This window comes from Typopeltis vanoorti, chromosome 17 (assembly GCF_054136105.1).
Source record: "Typopeltis vanoorti isolate ZY-2024b chromosome 17, IOZ_Tvanoo_1.0, whole genome shotgun sequence".
NCBI classification, from domain to species: domain Eukaryota; kingdom Metazoa; phylum Arthropoda; class Arachnida; order Uropygi; family Thelyphonidae; genus Typopeltis; species Typopeltis vanoorti.
Genome location: NC_143565.1, coordinates 47,246,357 through 47,263,825, shown reverse-complemented (window position 1 = coordinate 47,263,825; position 17,469 = coordinate 47,246,357). Strand labels below are relative to the sequence as shown.

The 17,469-nt window shown below is 33.6% G+C and overlaps 1 protein-coding gene across 2 annotated transcripts in view; it reads right to left on the bottom strand.

Annotated features, from left to right (window-relative positions):
- Nucleotides 1–17,469, bottom strand: part of hrg (poly(A) polymerase hiiragi) — a 374,011-nt gene that overhangs the window by 194,030 nt on the left and 162,512 nt on the right. For both annotated transcript variants that reach the window (XM_090407503.1, XM_090407502.1), the window contains exon 8: nucleotides 3,809–3,898. In XM_090407503.1, the coding sequence (XP_090263629.1) occupies nucleotides 3,809–3,898 (90 nt within the window). The remainder of the gene's footprint in view (nucleotides 1–3,808; nucleotides 3,899–17,469) is intronic.

The following is a 17,469-nucleotide window of genomic DNA, read 5'->3' as shown; positions in this document are numbered from 1 at the left end:
ATCTCCTCATCAGTAACAGTAAGGAGATCCCATTCTGATATCACTCTACTGGAATTGAGTGTTCTACGAGGTGTTACTGCAATTTGTATTCCACCTATTGTAGTCGTTCTCAGAATGTTGCTGACAGTGTTTCCACTAGGATATCACAAGAACGCAATTTCTTAACAGTTTTGGGAGGTCCTGCCAGTCCTAAACTTTCTGAATAAAGAAGGGTGACATTTTCCCAACTGGTTTTTCACCTGCTGCATGAATGATTAAAAAGATTGGTACATTTATATTAATATCAGATATCTTTTGTTTCTTGATTCAAAATTTGGATCACAGTAATGGTGGTCTGGAAAAAAGGATAGTGAAAAAAACTCAGGGAATACATGAAGTAAAACAAAGAAAAAGAGTAAGAATGAAAAGGGTCAGTACCATCACTGGGAGGTCCCCTCCACCATGAACACACGCCCCACATGGAGGGGAATGGACTATGTCTGCTATTAAACTAGGAAATTATTGGATACAACTTGAGTGACACCATTCATCCTACAAAAATATAATTACAGTGAAAAAAAGTGCATAAAAACTTGTGACTGACATAACCAATGTCACCCATCCATTACTATGGGGGTGCAAAAATGCTGTTTATTTTTAACATGTTTTGTAAGGAAAATAAAGGAGGCTTCTACATAACCTACTCAGTGCAATAAAAACCAAGACAATACTGACTGAAAAGTTAAACTAAACAATGAACATATGAAGGTAGGAGAACTAGATGGCACTGCCATACTCTGTAATGTCCATGTATGTCGTATTTTTGATGAAGATCAAACAAGGACATTACAGTGTAGCAGTACCTTCTCATTTTCCTACCTTCATATGTTCATTTTTTAGTTTAATTTTTCAATCCACTGTATTCTTTCATTAAATAATGTTGTGTTCTTTCATTTCTTTCATTAAATAACGTTTACTTTCTGTTGTGTTTTTAACTTATTTTTGTAACATCAATAAGCTCCTGACGAAGTGGATATATTGGCTCATGAAACCAGTAGAGATTTCTAGTTGATTAATATAAGGGGGACCAGAAAGTAATCAATTTTTTGAACTACATTTTTAATATAAATTTTATTAAAGAACAAATTAACATTATTCAATTCTATAATCGCCATCGTTAATTATAACCTTATTCCAACGATCTATTAAGTTTAGAATTTATTTTTTGAAAAAAGTTTTTTCTTTGGAAGCAAAAAATGATATCAAATTCCTTTGGACATCATCTTGCGAACGGAAAGTTTTATTTCTTATGCTGTGTTCTAAGGACCTGAATAAGTGATAGTCACTAGGGGCAATATCCGACAAATATGGAGGATGTGGTAAAAGTTCCCATCCTAACTGCCTAATTTTTTCTTGAGTCATTCTTGCAGAATGTGGTTTGCATTATCTTGCTGTAAAATTACTCCTTTTCGATTGACAAGTGCAGGACATTTGATTAGCAATGCTTGATGTAGTCACTCTAATTGTTCACCGTAGATGGCTGCTGCGATAGTCTTACCTTGTTCCATGAGTTCGTAATGAATAATTTCATGAATATCCCACCAAACGCACAACAGAACCATTTGTGGATGAAGTCCATCTTTAGGTGTTGGAATTGGAGTTTGATTTGGAGAAAGCCACTGTTTTTTGCATTTATTATTCTTATACAGCACCCATTTTTCATCACCAGTTATGACTCATTCCAAAAAGGGGTCATTTTGTTGTCTGGTCAACAATGAATTGCAAATTGCCCGTCTCGGTGCTTTATTGTTTTCTGACAGTTCATGCAGTACCCATACACCCTGTTTAAGAACCTTTTCACTCTTATGTAAGTGCTCTTGGACAGCTGACCATGATAAATTAAGTTTCTATGCTAATTCTTGTATGGTTTGTTTTGGATCTGATTCAACGAGAGGTCTTCCATATCAAGGACGATCAGAGAGATCAAAATTTTTTTCTGCAAATCTCTTAAACCATCGCTGACATTTGTTAGCCTTCAATACATCTCCATAAGTTGAGCAAATGATTTTGGTAGCCTCGGTAGCATTCTTTCCTTGGTGAAACAAAAACAGCATACAATGACGTAAATGGCGCTCTTCAACTTTAAAGTCTGCCATATTAAAAAAAAATAATCTAAAATTAAAAAAAAAAAGATTTTTTAAATAGAAAAGTGATGCTGATATTTAAATAAAAATCAAATTTAATAATTTGTGTTATTTAAGAAAAAACAATCGGCTAAAAATGACCTATTAAAAATAATTGATTGCTTTCCGGTCCCCATTATATAATTTTTTCTGCTCTTTACAACATAGTCATTGTAACAAAACCAAGATAAACACTTCTTGTTTCATTTAGCAATCTTTCAAAGTGATCTAGAATTTATCAAAAATTTGTATGTTACTTTATTATTTCTTAATTCCTTTTACAGTACTTTCTTTCCTCTATTTCTAACCCAGTAAAAATAAAAGTCATTGGTTTTCCAATGACTTTTGTTTAGATACTTTACATCATGGAGGTTGTCACTGAGTCTCCAAAGTTTGATTCTTGTCTTAACCATTTCATTTTTTCTTGAATAACATTCGTATATTTCAGTCTATGCACTTCTAAAAGCTGCTCAACTCTGACTCTTTTCAAAACTTTCTGAAACACTTTTTAATATGATATTCAATTTTATCCTGCTCAAAACTAAATGGTAATCAGAGGTTTAAACATGTAAATAACATGGCTAATACACAATGGTTAACACATGTATAGAAAAGTAGAATTTTTATTAAAAACTCCAATGTATTTTGTCCAGTTTTACATGGACAAAATACATTGGAGAAGGAAATATCCATTAACTTGCGATTCATGTTTTCATTGAAATGAAAACATGAATCACACTTTTTTTTTTTTTTTTTTTTTTTTTTTTTTTTGCGATATTGAGCCGTATCTAAAGCATGGTCTGCAAGGCCTGATTGACCACAGTCATGACTGCAGGTGTATTTTTTGTATTCTTGTGATGCAAGATGAAGTTATTTCACTGAATAAATGCACAAATTACACACTGCATCAATTGTGATGTATTTAAAATGAAATGTTTATAATCTGAAACAGTTTGTGCCTTTCGGTGAGATTTGATAAACGGTATGCAAGAAAGTTTTCCCCTTTGAAAAAATATATTTTATTGAGAGCTTATTCACTCAGTGGTATAGCACAAAAAAGAACTTTGTTAAGCTGATTAACAACATTTCTTACAGAATGTTACTTTTTCTTTCTTTCTTTTTTTTTTTTTGCCATGTCAAATGCCAAGAGTCCATGTAAAGGTGCTGGTGGAACCATTAACCAGTTAGTCACAAAGGCAAGTTTTGCAAAGGACTACCGAAAAGAAAGAAAAAATATTTTCACAGTTTAGAAGTTGTTGCAGTCATGTGAGAATCAAAAGTTATTTCATCACAAATGAATTTTTTCTGTACTGTGTGGATATTAAAATTGACAAGTTATATTCTTTATGAAAAATAAATTACATTGATGTAATTTTTCTACAAAATTTGATCTTGTCAATATTACAGCAATACCTATCTCAAAAGTGTGTTTTGCATAAATGGAAACTGAGGTAACTGATGTCAGGTCATCAGCCTCTATAAACAGACTAGTCATGAAGATACTTTACACACAAACCTTGTTTGCTTATGCTTGGGTAAAGGAATAAAAACAAAAACGTATTTAAATATTTCATAAAACTGAATTTTGCAATATTTGACTATGATACTTCAAGGAGGAGATTACTTCTAATAAAATCTATACTTACTTTTAGCCCATAATTTTATTGACCTTAATGCTAGTCTAAAACATTCTCTATTAGGAACAAGATGTAGAATTTCATCAGTAACACGACAACCTATAAAAAAATTTTGCTTAGTATCTGCTAAACTAGTAAACTGAATTCTCAAAACATCAAAAAATCTTTTTTTAAATATATATTTTTTTGCTGAGCTGCAAGATCAGAATATAAAAATTTTCAAAATAAGTTTTTAAAAATTGTAATTCCAATAACATTTTAAATATTAAAAATGATTAGAAATAACCTAAAATAAAATTTAAAGTTTTACAAGTCACCAACTGCTTGACTTTTTACATATGCTATTACAACATACCTTACAAAAACGAACATTCTTTGAGGTGGTGGATAATGGAAACCTATCCACATGGGTAATCATCCACCATCATCATATACTTCATGTTATGAAATATAGCTTCATAAAAACCCTTGTTAAAAGATCCCCAATTCTCTTTTCCAACCATGCTTCACTCTCAGATGATATTTCCTTTATTTGCCATACCTGCCTGTCCAGTGGCTCCAACGCCAGAAACATTAACAAAAATAGTTCCTCCATCACCTTACATCTCTCATCTCTCTCTCTCTCAACATACAGATAATATTCCCTATTACTATTCCCTTAAAAAAAAAAAAAATCCTCCATTTCTAAGCTTCCTTACTAAATGCTAAAATGTACTTTCATAATATTTATCCTGTACATCCTTCAATTGTAGCTGCAAAATTTCTAACTTATAACTAGTATACAGACATCCCTTAGCATTCAAATTATTTGTTGTAAACTGCAAATTAGAATTTTACAAGTCCTAATTTGCCTAAATCCTTCTGTTTATCAAAATTTTCCTCTTCAACGATTTTTCTTAGTCATATTTTCAAATATGCTTATAAAAATCTTTCCTAGAACACTCAGAAAAGATATTCTTCTCCAATTCTCATTATTATTTTTCTTTTTTTAAATAAATAAATTTTAGTATAATAAGCTCTGGTCCAAACATATCATATTTGACTTTTGTATTATGTAATCTACTCACTACATAGTCTAAAGTGATATGTCTCAGGATCAAATGAAAAATAAATCAAATAAAAAGCTGAAACAAAAGATAAAAATAATCATCCACTCCAGTTAGTTTTTTTCCATTTCCACTTTCTTGACAGTTTTTGCTACCTGATATTTTCCATCACTTTTCTATCATTTTTATTTTAATAAATTTCAAATTAACTCAAGCCAAGCAATACATACATACATACATACATACATATATACATATATATATATATATATATATATATATATATTTAACATTTTATATTTAACAATTGCATTTACCATCTTTTATTCCTTTTGTGATGCTTATGCTTTCATTTCAGAGCGTTTGTGTTAACACCCCAAAAAATCATGAACATGATTACATGTTTACCTTCTATATAGTTTTGAAAATCTTCCTTTAACATTTTTAGGTACTTTTCATATATAACTTAGCTTTTCTAACCTAGATTTTTTGCTTCACCTAAAGCAAATGATGACTGCTAATATTAATCATAATATTGATGCCAACAAAGTGTTTGCAATCCATGCTACTTCACAGTGATATAAAATACCTGAAATGGTAGATGGACAGTATGAAGATGACAAGTGAATATGCACTGCATTCACTAAAACAGAACTCATATATTTAACAATGAAACTATATAAAGAGCCCAGTTATAAAGTTACTTTGTATCTTTATAACTGGAAACATAAAATTTATGTTTTCAGTTGAAACTAGAAACATAAAATTTATTTGCTTAGATAAAATATTAAAATAAGAATTTCTTGTCTAATCTACTCTGCACCTATGTGAAAAAACTTTCTATAACTTATAATCTAATCTTTAATCCTACACACTGATGAAGTACTCTTATTTTCAGTATGAAATATCTGTACTTTCTTTTCATTAAAGTTAAATAGTGTGGGTTATCATGTAATTTATTGCTTATAAGTCATGCCACATGTACCTTTAAAGATTAAGCTTGAATCCTTCACGGGGAAGAATTCACTAAACAAGCTACACACTGATGATGTACTGTTATTTTCAGTACGAAATATCTCTACTTTCTTTTCATTAAAGTCAATTACTGTGGTTATCGTGTCATTTACTGTTTCTATTATGACTAAACAGCATATCTTCGATTTAATGGATTCTGGAAGAAATTGTCAACTGGAAGTTATTTACCTAGGAGCAAAAAATATAAAATCTGTATATCTGCATATTGTTAGCGAAAAAAGTTTCAACAATTTTTGGCTTAAAGAAATCCTAAAAATGCAAGAAATGGCATGAAAATTCATAGACCTGAATGAAGCATGCAGAAGATATAGTTTAGGACTACTTTTGCACTTCCCTATTACATGTATTTCAGAAAGTACTGCTGCCAATGGGCACGACTGCTTTACTGCCTCATGCCAATGGGCATATTACCGTGAAACAATCATAATGCAAGCATAATGATTTGTATACATATGCAAATTTCATGTTTAGTTTGTTTAATATTACCATCTATTTATCACTTAAATATAGTACTTATCAGCAGTTATGACAATCTTTCATGAGGACTGACAATAAACATGGAGGAAAAATAAAAGTAATTATTTTTTCACAATGAATAGACTAACTAATATCTAGTTGTTGTTGTCGTGTTGTTGAAAATGATGCAATTAATTTATATTATGATTATGTAATATCTAATGAAGTAGCTATTACACAATAAATAATAAATAGAATATGTTTTACTGCGTCAGTGAAATTTGTAATTTTGCATTTAAAGAAGTGTTGTACTGTGCTTCAAACATATAATTTGTTATTTAACAGACCTTGGATTTCATCATCATGATCAAATTCTAGACATGTACCCCCAAGGGGTGTAAAGGAATGATAGTATTACATGAAAAACTTATATCACCACTAACTTCCTATCTACAATTTTCCTCAATCCCTAATCTTTCTTAGATCAAGTGTTTTATTTATAACCCACTCTAAGATCCATAAGTTAAAAGTGGCTTCAATACCGTACACAGATAATTTAGTGTTCTGAATAATTTTTCTTATTCCATATAACAAATTTAGTTTAATCCTTTATCCAAGTGAGCAAACAAAGTTTGCACCTGAAAATATCTTCAGGATTGGGGTAAGGTAGTACAACACCGGGAAACTCATAGCAAAGGTGGACCAAGCTAACATCACTCCTACTCAGTATCTCCCATAATGCAAAACACATCTCCTTGCAGATATGTATAATGTTATGCATTAATGGAAGGGCCACTACCTAGACTAGTTTCGACCTTTATTGAGGTCTCTTCGGTGGAAGCCAGGCCCAGAAGTGGAGATACCAGGCAGAAGCAATGGCGAGGTCATCTTTACCTACACGAGTTGAGGTGTGCCACCTTTTTATTAAATTACTCTGAATTTGAGATAGGATGTTAGCTTGGTCCACCTTTGCTATGAGTTGCCCAGTGTTGTACTACTTTACCCCAGTCCTGAAGATAATTTCAGGCACAAACTTTGTTTGCTCACACTTGGATAAAGGATTAAACTAAATTTATTATAGTCTAACCAAGTGAAAAATAAACTTTCAACATCTTTCTCTAAATCCAGAATAATTTAAAAAAAGGTGTCACACCTTTTGGCAACTCCTATAGGTAAAGATGAGCTCGCCATTGCTTCTGCATGATATCTCCACTTCTGAGCTTGGCTCCCAGGGAAGAGACCTCAATAAACGTCAAAACTAGTCTGGGTAGTGGCCCTTCCCTTAATGCATAACATTATACATATCCGCAAGGAGATGTGTTTTACATTAAGGGAGATACTGAGATGGGAGTGATGTTAGCTTGGTCCACCTTTGCTACGAGTTGCCCGGTGTTGTACTACCTTACCCCAGTCCTGAAGATATTTTCAGGCACAAACTTTGTTTGCTCACACTTGGATAAAGCATAAACTAAATTTATTATAGTCTAACCAAGTGAAAAATAAACTTTCAACATTATTCCATATAAATTTATTCAGTTGACTACCTACAATACCAGCTTTGTTGATTCTGAAGTCTATTTCCATATTCAATTTACATCTTCACTAAAAATTCTTTTACTTGTTCTACAGGTTCTCCATTCACAATGCAGCTGATATATTTTCAATGCTTCTGCCTATTATCATTGTCTTTGTTTTGTTATTCCTGACCTTCATATCATATCTATTACAACAATTATTCAACATTATTCAATTTTGATATCAGGTTTAATACCACTTTCCTTCATAATGTGATCCATATAGATAATGAATAACAGAGGAGATAATGTACAATCTTGTCTGACAGCAGATTTAACATAAAATCGTCTTCCTATAGTTCCTTCAATTCTAACTGCTAACTTACAACTCAAATAAAGACTAAGTATTGCTTGATATAATGCAACACTCACACCATACAACTATAGCGTTATGAATAGCATCTCTCTCTTGGCACCCTGTCATATAAGTTTTGCAGGTCTACGAAACTTAAATACAGATCTTTGTTATATTCGCATGATTTCTCAACTATTTGATGTAAATTGAAAATCTGATCCTAAAAGTCTCTATTTGGCATGAATCCAGCTTGTTTTCCTTCCACAATCCTTCTCAACCACTTCCCAAGTATACTTGCATAACCTTATCAGGAACATTCACTAGGGAAATACCTCTGTAATTCTCACATTCAGTTTTATTTCTCTTTTTATATATGGGTACTATGAGAGCTCTACTCCAATGATCGGGGATTCGTCCTTCTGTCCAGGTTTTCTGAATTATGCAGTGCAGCCACTAAGACTTTTATACCACCATACTTCAGCATTTCTGGCTGAATAGCATCTACTCCTGCTGCCTTTCCACATTTCAAGCCTTCATGGCTTTTTCTACTTCAAGTATGGATATGTATTCCTGACTATATGCCTGTTGAGTGTTTTTTTTTTACCACTGTGCTATCACTGCTGTTTCATCTGGCAATTTTTCGAAGTAATTACTCCATACTTCAAGGATATCTTTTCTCCATTTTTCATGTCACCTTTATCATCTCGAATTCCTTTACAGCACACTTTCCTCCATTTCTGAGCTTTTTCAACAACCTCCAGAATATCTTGCCACATTCTCATCATCATCATCATCGTCATCAAATTCCTGCCATGTACCCTCAAGGGGTGTACAGGATATGACAGTACTACATGAAAAAATTACATCATTACTAACTTCCTATCTACAATTTTCCTCCAAATCAGTCTGTTACTTGTCAAGACTCCAACATTATCAGATCTTATATTTCTATCGTCTAAGGCACTTTGTACGGTATCACTCCACCTATATCTTGATCTTCCTCTGGGTCGTTTTCCTGCCAACCTGGCAGAGAACACTTGTTTTGCTAATCTTTCCTCTCCCATTCTATTTAAGTGACCATACCACCTGAGATTAGCTCTGCTAACGCATTCCTGGATGCTGACAATGTCAAGTTCTTTCCTAATATCCTCATTTTTAATATGATATTGCCATTGATGCCATCTGTTCACGCCTCTAATCTTTCTCAGGACTCTCATATCTGCGGTCTCTAGTCTTTGGTCAAGTGTTTTACTTCTGACCCACCTCTCAGATCCATAAGTTAAAACTGGTTTGAACACTGTCTTCTATACAGCTAATTTAGTGTTCCGACTAATTTCTCTCTTATTCCATATGAATTTATTCAATTGACTTCCCACCATACCAGCTTTGCTGATTCTGTTGTCTATTTCTATATTTAATTTACCATCTTCAGTAAAAATTGTGCCTAAGTAGCTGAAATGTTTTACTTGTTCCACAGGTTCTCCATTCACAACACAGTTGACATTTTCAATGATTCTGCCTATTTTCATTGTCTTTGTCTTTTTATTGCTGACCTTCATACCATATCTATTACAAGAGCTATTCAATTTAGTCAGAGAATTTTGCAGACTTGTAGCGGATTTATTTAGAAGTATAACATCATCCGCATAAAGCAAAGAGCTGACATTAAAATCTCCAATTTTGATATCAGGTTTAATACCACTTTCCTTCATAATGTGATCCATATAGATAATGAATAACAGAGGGGATAATGTACATCCTTGTCTCATACCATATTTAACATTAAACCATCTTCCTGTACTTCCTTCAATTCTAACTGCTGACTTACAACTGAAATAAAGACTAAATATTGCTTGATATAATGCCCCATTGACACCATATAACTGCAGCGTATTGAATAGCTTCTCTCTTCGCACCTTGTCATATGCCTTTTCCAAATCGACAAAACTTAAATACAGATCTTTGTTATATTCCCATGCTTTCTCGACTATTTGTCGTAAAGTGAAGATCTGATCCTGACAGCCTCTATTTGGCCTGAATCCAGCTTGTTCTTCACCAAGCTTTTCTTCCACAATTCTTCTCAACCGTTTCTTAAGTATACTGGCATAGATCTTGCCAGGAACACTCAGTAGGGAAATACCTCTGTAATTCTCACATTCAGTTTTATTTCCCTTTTTATATATGGGTACTATGAGAGCTCTACTCCAATCATCGGGAATTCGTCCCTCTCTCCAGGCTTTCTGAACTATGCAGTGCAGCCACTGTAAGACTTTTATACCACCATATTCAGCGTTTCTGGTCAAATATCATCTACTCCTGCTGCCTTTCCACATTTCAAGCCTTTGATGGCTTTTTCTACTTCAAGTATGGATATGTATTCCTGACTGCATGCCTGGTCAGTGTTTTTTTATCACTGTGCTGTCATCACTGCTTGTTTCATTTAGCAGTTTTTCAAAGTAATTACTCCATACTTCAAGGATATCTTTTTCTCCTGTTTTCATGTCACCTTTATCATCTCTAACTCCTTTTACAGCACTCTTTCCTCCATTCCTAAGCTTCTTCAACAACCTCCAGAATATTTTGCCACCTTCTTGATATTTATTTTCTATATTCTTGCCAAAGTCCTCCCATGACTTTTGTTTAGCTAGTTTTACACACTGTTTAGCTTTCTTACATTTGTCTCTGTATTCTGTAAGAGTAAATGCTGACTTATTTGTCAGGCTCTTTTGATATGCTTTCTTCTTTTCCTTCACTGCCTCTTTAACTTCCTGTGTCCACCAGGGAGTTCTGATTTTTTTATCCTTGCACACAACCTCACCACATGCCTCTCTGGCAGAATCAATCAATGTTTTCTTCAGAGTTTGCCACTGAATCTCCAAGGTTTGATTCCTGTTCTCAAACTCTTTCATTTTCTTTTCAATAATCTTTCTGTATTTTAGTCTACAGTTCACATCTGAGAGCTGCTCAACTATTATTCGCTTTAAAACTTTCTTACATGTTATTCTTTTCATTATGTAATTCAGTTTTATCCTGCTCAAGACTAAATAGTGATTGCTTCCAATTTCAAATCCTCTGTACACTCTGGTGTCCTGCACCAGGGAGAAGACATCACTATCAACAATAACATAGTCAATGAGACTTTTCTTATTCCTAGCCTCTTCTCTCCATGTGAATTTGTGCACATTTTTATGTTGGAACATGGTGTTAGTAATAACCAGTCCATGTCCTGAGCAGAAATCCAACAGATATTTGCCATTATTATTAGCTTTGCTCTTTTCTCCAAATTTTCCCAAAATATTTTTGTATGTCTCACAATCATTTCCTACTCTGCTATTTAGATCCCCAACAAGGACCAACTTTTCCTTTTTCATTGTGTCAGTTGCATTTTCTAGAGCGTCAAAATATTCCTCCACTTCTACCTTAGTAGAACCTTCTGTGGGACCATAGGCACAAATAAGTCTCATTGTCCAGTTCCCCATTCTCATATTTGCCCACATTACTCTACTTGAGACTGACTGCCATTCAAGAAGATTAGCCTCCTATTTTGTGTTGAATACTATGGCTATTCCTTCTTTTCCTTGATTGTCATTGCCTGAATATAACATTTTGCATTTATTGCTTAGAAAGATCTCACCAGTTTTGATCTTTTTTGTTTCAGTCACCCCTATTATGTCGATCTGGTACTTATCTAATTCCTCAGCTAGCTCCATTTCTTTGCCATTCAGGCTTCTTACGTTGATAGTACCGATCTTTAACTTTGGTGATGTTGAGTTGGGGTTTGTTTTCAGATTTGTTTTCTGAATATTTTCAGAGTTGCCACTTTCTTGACATTTATTTTCTACATTCTTACAAAAGTCTTCCCATGAGTTTTGTTTAGCTAGTTTTACAGAGTGTTTAGCTTTCTTACGTTTGTCTCCATATTCTCTAAGAGCACAAGCTGACTTATTTGTCAGGAACTTTTTGATATGTTTTCTTCTTTTCCTTCACTGCCTCTTTAACTTCCTGTGCCCACCATGAAGTTCTGATTTTTCTATCCTTGTAGACAACCTCACCACATGCCTCTCTGGCTGAATCAATTAGTGTTTTCTTCAATGCTTGCCACTGAATCACCAAAGTTTGGTTCCTGTTCTCAAACTCTTTCATTTTTTCTTGGATAATGCTTGTGTATTTTAGTCTACAGTTCATATCTAAGAGCTGCTCAACTTTTATCTGGTTTAGAACTTTTTGCATGTTTTTGTTTTCAGTATGAAATTCAATTTTATCCTGCTGAAGACTAAATGGTGATCACTTCCAATTTCAAATCCTGTATACACTCTAGTGTCCTGCACCAGTGAGAAAACATCACTATCAACTATAACATAGTCAATGAGACCTTTCTTATTCCTTGTCCCTTCTCTCCATGTTAATTTATGCACTTTTTTTGTATTTTAATAGAGATGAGACCTCCACATAGCCTTTAAAGGAATGCAGAGAACTGACCAGGGCTGCTTACCTAATGTGTAATCCTCACCTTCTCTAGGTGCACCCTGTTAGGTGTCTACCTGGATACTAAATGTTCAAGGATGGGCTGGCAATTTGGGATTTAGCTGATCAAAATGTATTCTTATTAGCTTAAACCACAAATTTGAAAATTCTGCTATTAAAAAAAAATAAAAAAGCAGGCAGTACTTTTTTTTTTAACAATAGGCATGGCTATATCAACACCAGGAGGCAAAAATCATCTACTTAAAAAAAAAAACTTAATGCTAAAGTGGGATAGGCAAATGTCTGAATAAATACCTAGATTAGTCTCCTGGAGACTGAAAACATTATTCAACCATTCAGGCATCTACTATCTAAATAATTATTTCACTGGACAAGAATATAATTTATGATTTTGAGAATATTTATCCCTAATTAAAAGAATAAGGCATCAGATTATTGCTGATATCACCCTGACAGACACTACCTAACATGCAATGGTAGAAATATTAAAAATCAAAAAGCCAATGTAACATATGTAACATAATAGAAATGCATAAAATAAATTATAATCGAAGAGTTATGGCAATATTTTCAATATGGAAAATGAGAGTGAGATAGCATCACAACATATATTCAGCATATTTTGCTGGGTTTTATATTACAACCTTTTAGATTATCTTACAATATAAGTAGAATAAAACTACCAATATTTAAGCATATCAATAGTGTTTTCCAAGTGTTAACTTCTGTTTATGAGAGCTCATAAAATTTAAAAGTGGTCTGTGAAGGGTGCTCTGCATTACTGGATATCAGAGACAGCTTAGTACAATAGACAATTGCTATAGTGAGCTTCTAGGGAGGACAGAGACATTGTTCATTTATAATGCAAGGTTCACTACTGTGAATCTAGATTATAATAAATTTAGTTTAATCCTTTATCCAAGTGCGAGCAAACAAAGTTTGCACCTGAAAGTATCTTCAGGACTGGGGTGAGGTGGTACAACACCGGGCAACTCGTTGCAAAGGTGGAGCAAGCTAACATCACTCCTATCTCAGTATCTCCCATAATGCAAAACACATCTCCTTGTGGATATATGATAAGGGAAGGGCAATTAGCTAGACTAGTTTCGACCTTTATTGAGGTCTCTTCAGTGGGTGCCAGGCACAGATGTGTTTCAATTGAATAAACTTTCAAAATGTGAATCTAGAGTAAAAATATTAATCCCTGCACCCTGTTCTCATTAAATGAAAGAAAGCCAAATTTTCATCAAGTTTTTGGTTTACTATTTTCGGTTTTGGTTTTAGTCACTATTTTTATTGAATGCTGCATGTTTTAGCTGTGTCTACAATGTTTATTAATAGTGTTATGCATTTGTAATAGTATAAAGTTGACATTTGAATGTTTTATTCATTTTGTGTAGCTATAAAATGGATACATATCCAATAAAGCATTCAAAAATATGTACTCTCTCTCTCAGCACACATCCACAACTCAACAAATTGACAATGATTGTGGGTGTTGGTTTTGGTACTATTAATGTGATTTTAAAGTGGTTTAGAAAGACAGGTAACTTTTCTCCTGACAGAAAAGGAAAATGTGGGCAAAAAAGGAAAACTACACTTACTCAATATCATTTACTAGTTAGGAAAAGCAAAATGAATCTCAGATTGTCTGCTGTAGACTTAAATAGAAACTCTGCAGCTAGTGGGATTCATGTTTCTGACATGAGAGTCCCTCAAAGACTGTTGGAAGCTGAGAGGACTTGATGTGGGCTATGCAGAAAAAGAGGCTCCAGTGGGCAAACGTGTACAAAGATTGGACTGTTGAGAAATGAAAGAAGGTCATATTCTCAAATGAGAAAACTATTTCTATGTCCAAAGAGAGTGAGTAACCTGTTCGCAAATCAGTAGCTGAGAAGACTTCTCCCACCTACCTTCAACAAGCTCTAAACACCTGGCTAAAAAGATGTTATGAGGTAGTTTTACATGTGGTGGTCCAGGATCACTTGTGCCTGTTGATGGTATGATGAAAAATAACCAATACATGAAAATACTGGGAAAAAAGAGCAGTCCCACAGATCCAGAAAGACAGAGACCTCATCTTCCAACAGGATTTCGTTCAATGCCACACTTCAAAAAAGGTGAAAGAGTTCCTCAATAATTACAACATCCAATTTATTCTGTGGCCAGGTAACTTTTCCGACATTAACCCAATATAAAATTTGTAGACCATAGTGAAAAAGAGACTTGGAAAATTAAATTGTGATACAAAGGATAACTTAATACAACCAATTATAAAAGTATGGTTTTGATGCAGAAATAAGAAAAACATGTTCTACGTTAGTAGAGTCCATGTCTGAGTGAATTAATGAACTATTAGGAACAGAGGAGTACATATGATTATTATTTGAATTTAATTTTTGTACTTATTTTCTTGCAAAATTAAAATTTTTATTTAAATGTATTTGAATTAATTTGTAAATGTTTGGATTAATCTGCCACTGTAAATGAAAAGGTAGTGCAAAGTGGAAAATTTAAGAGAAATGCAAACAGAAATACATATCAACACTTCAGATCGAAAAAAACCATTAAAAATTTCAAATATGGAAAGGTAGCTGGAGTAGTGATATTCAAACAGAAATGCTCAAATATGGAAATATAAAAGGTTAATTCAGAGGGCCTGGTCAAAAGGTTGAATTCCAGAAGACTGGAGTTGAGCTCTCATAGTTCCCATTTATTAAAAAAAAAAATGGCCAAATTGAATGTGAGAATTACAGAGGAATATTTCTACTAAATGTTACAGATAAAATTTATGCAAACATTCCTGAAAAGAGATTGAAAAAAAAAAAAAAATTGTGGAAGAGAAACTGTGAGAACAAGTGAGATTCAAGCCAAATAGAGGTTGTCAGAATCATATTTTTAACTTTACAACAAATAGTTAAGAAATCATGGAAAAGTGACAAGGATCCATATTAAGTTTTGTAGATATGATCTTGAAAAGGCATAAGACAGTGTCCAGAGAGAAAAGCTTTTCAAAACACTACAATTATATGGGGTAAATGGAACATTATACAGACCAATACACAGACTATAATCTAAGTTGTAAGCCAACAGTTAGAATAGAAGAAATACAGGAGGATGGTCTGATGTAAAATCAGGATTAAGACAAGGAAGCACATTGCCTCCACTGTTATTCATCACTTAGATGGATTGCATTATGAAAGAAAGTGGCATTAAGCCTGATATTAAAATCAGAAATCAAACTTATTTCTTTGCTGTATGCAGGTGATGTACTCATAAAAACATCAAGTGTAAATCTTCAGGATTCTCTAACTAAATTAAATAACAGTAACAAATATGGCATGAAAATTAGCAATAAAAAGACCAAAAACATGAAAATAGTCAGGAACCCAGAAAACTTCAGCTGGATTCTCAATGAAGAACCTATAGAACAAGCAAAACATTTCAGCTATTTAGGCACAGTTTTATTGATAATGACAAATTTAGAAATAAACAACAGGATAAGCGGGATGCTTAAGGGTCAAAGCTGTATAACTGAGAGGAGACCTCCACATAGCCTTTAAAGGAATGCGGAGAACTGACCAGGTCTTCTGCTCTAATGTCCAATCCTCACCTTCTCGTGGTGCACCCTGTTCGGTATCTACTTGGATACTGAACGAACGAGGATGGGCTGGCAATTTGGGATTTAGCCGACCAAATTGTATTCTTATTGGTTAAACCAAAATAAAAAAATGGTACAACATGACAAAATTTCATGCTGGCTGGGACTTTGACTGGTTTAATAAGGCACCCCATTGTTTTCGCAAGGGAAAAAGGGCGAACAGCGAAAATTCAGCTACTGGAACAAATCTGAAAACACACCCCAACTCAACATCACCAGAGTTAAAGATCGGTACTAACAACATAAGAAGCCTGAATGGCAAAGAAACGGAGCTAGCTGAGGAATTAGATAAGTACCAGATCGACATAATAGGGGTGACTGAAACAAAAAAAAAAAAAAAAAAAAAAAAAAAAGCTGGTAAGATCATTTTGTATTTATTGAGGGCAATAAATACAAAATGTTATATTCAGGCAATGACAATCAATGAAAAGAAGGGGTAGCCAGAGTATTCAACACAAAATATGACGCTAATCTTCTTGAACGGCAGTCAGTCTCAAGTAGAGTAATGTGGGCAAATATGAGAATGGGGAACTGGACAATGAGACTTATTTGTGCCTATGGTCCCACAGAAGGTTCTACTAAGGTAGAAGTGGAGGAATTTTTTTGAGGCTTTAGAGAAAGCAACTGACACAATGAAAAAGGAAAAGTTGGTCCTTGTTGGGGATCTAAATAGCAGAGTAGGAAATGATTGTGAGACATACAAAAATATTCTGGTAAAATTTGGAGAAAAGAACAAAGCTAATAATAATGGCAAATATCTGTTGGATTTCTGCTCAGGACACTAACACCATGTTCCAATATAAAAATGTGCACAAATTCACATGGAGGAGGCAAGGAATAAGAAAAGTCTCATTGACTATGTTATTGTTGATAGTGATGTTTTCTCCCTGGTGCAGGACACCAGAGTGTACAGAGGATTTGAAATTAGAAGTGATCACTATTTAGTCTTGAGCAGTATAAAATTGAATTTCATATTGAAAAGAATAACACGTAAGAAAGTTTTAAAGCGAATAAAAGTTGAGCAGCTCTCAGATGTGAACTGTAGACTAAAATACACAAAGATTATTGAAGAAAAAATGAAAGAGTTTGAGAACAGGAATCAAACCTTGGAGATTCAG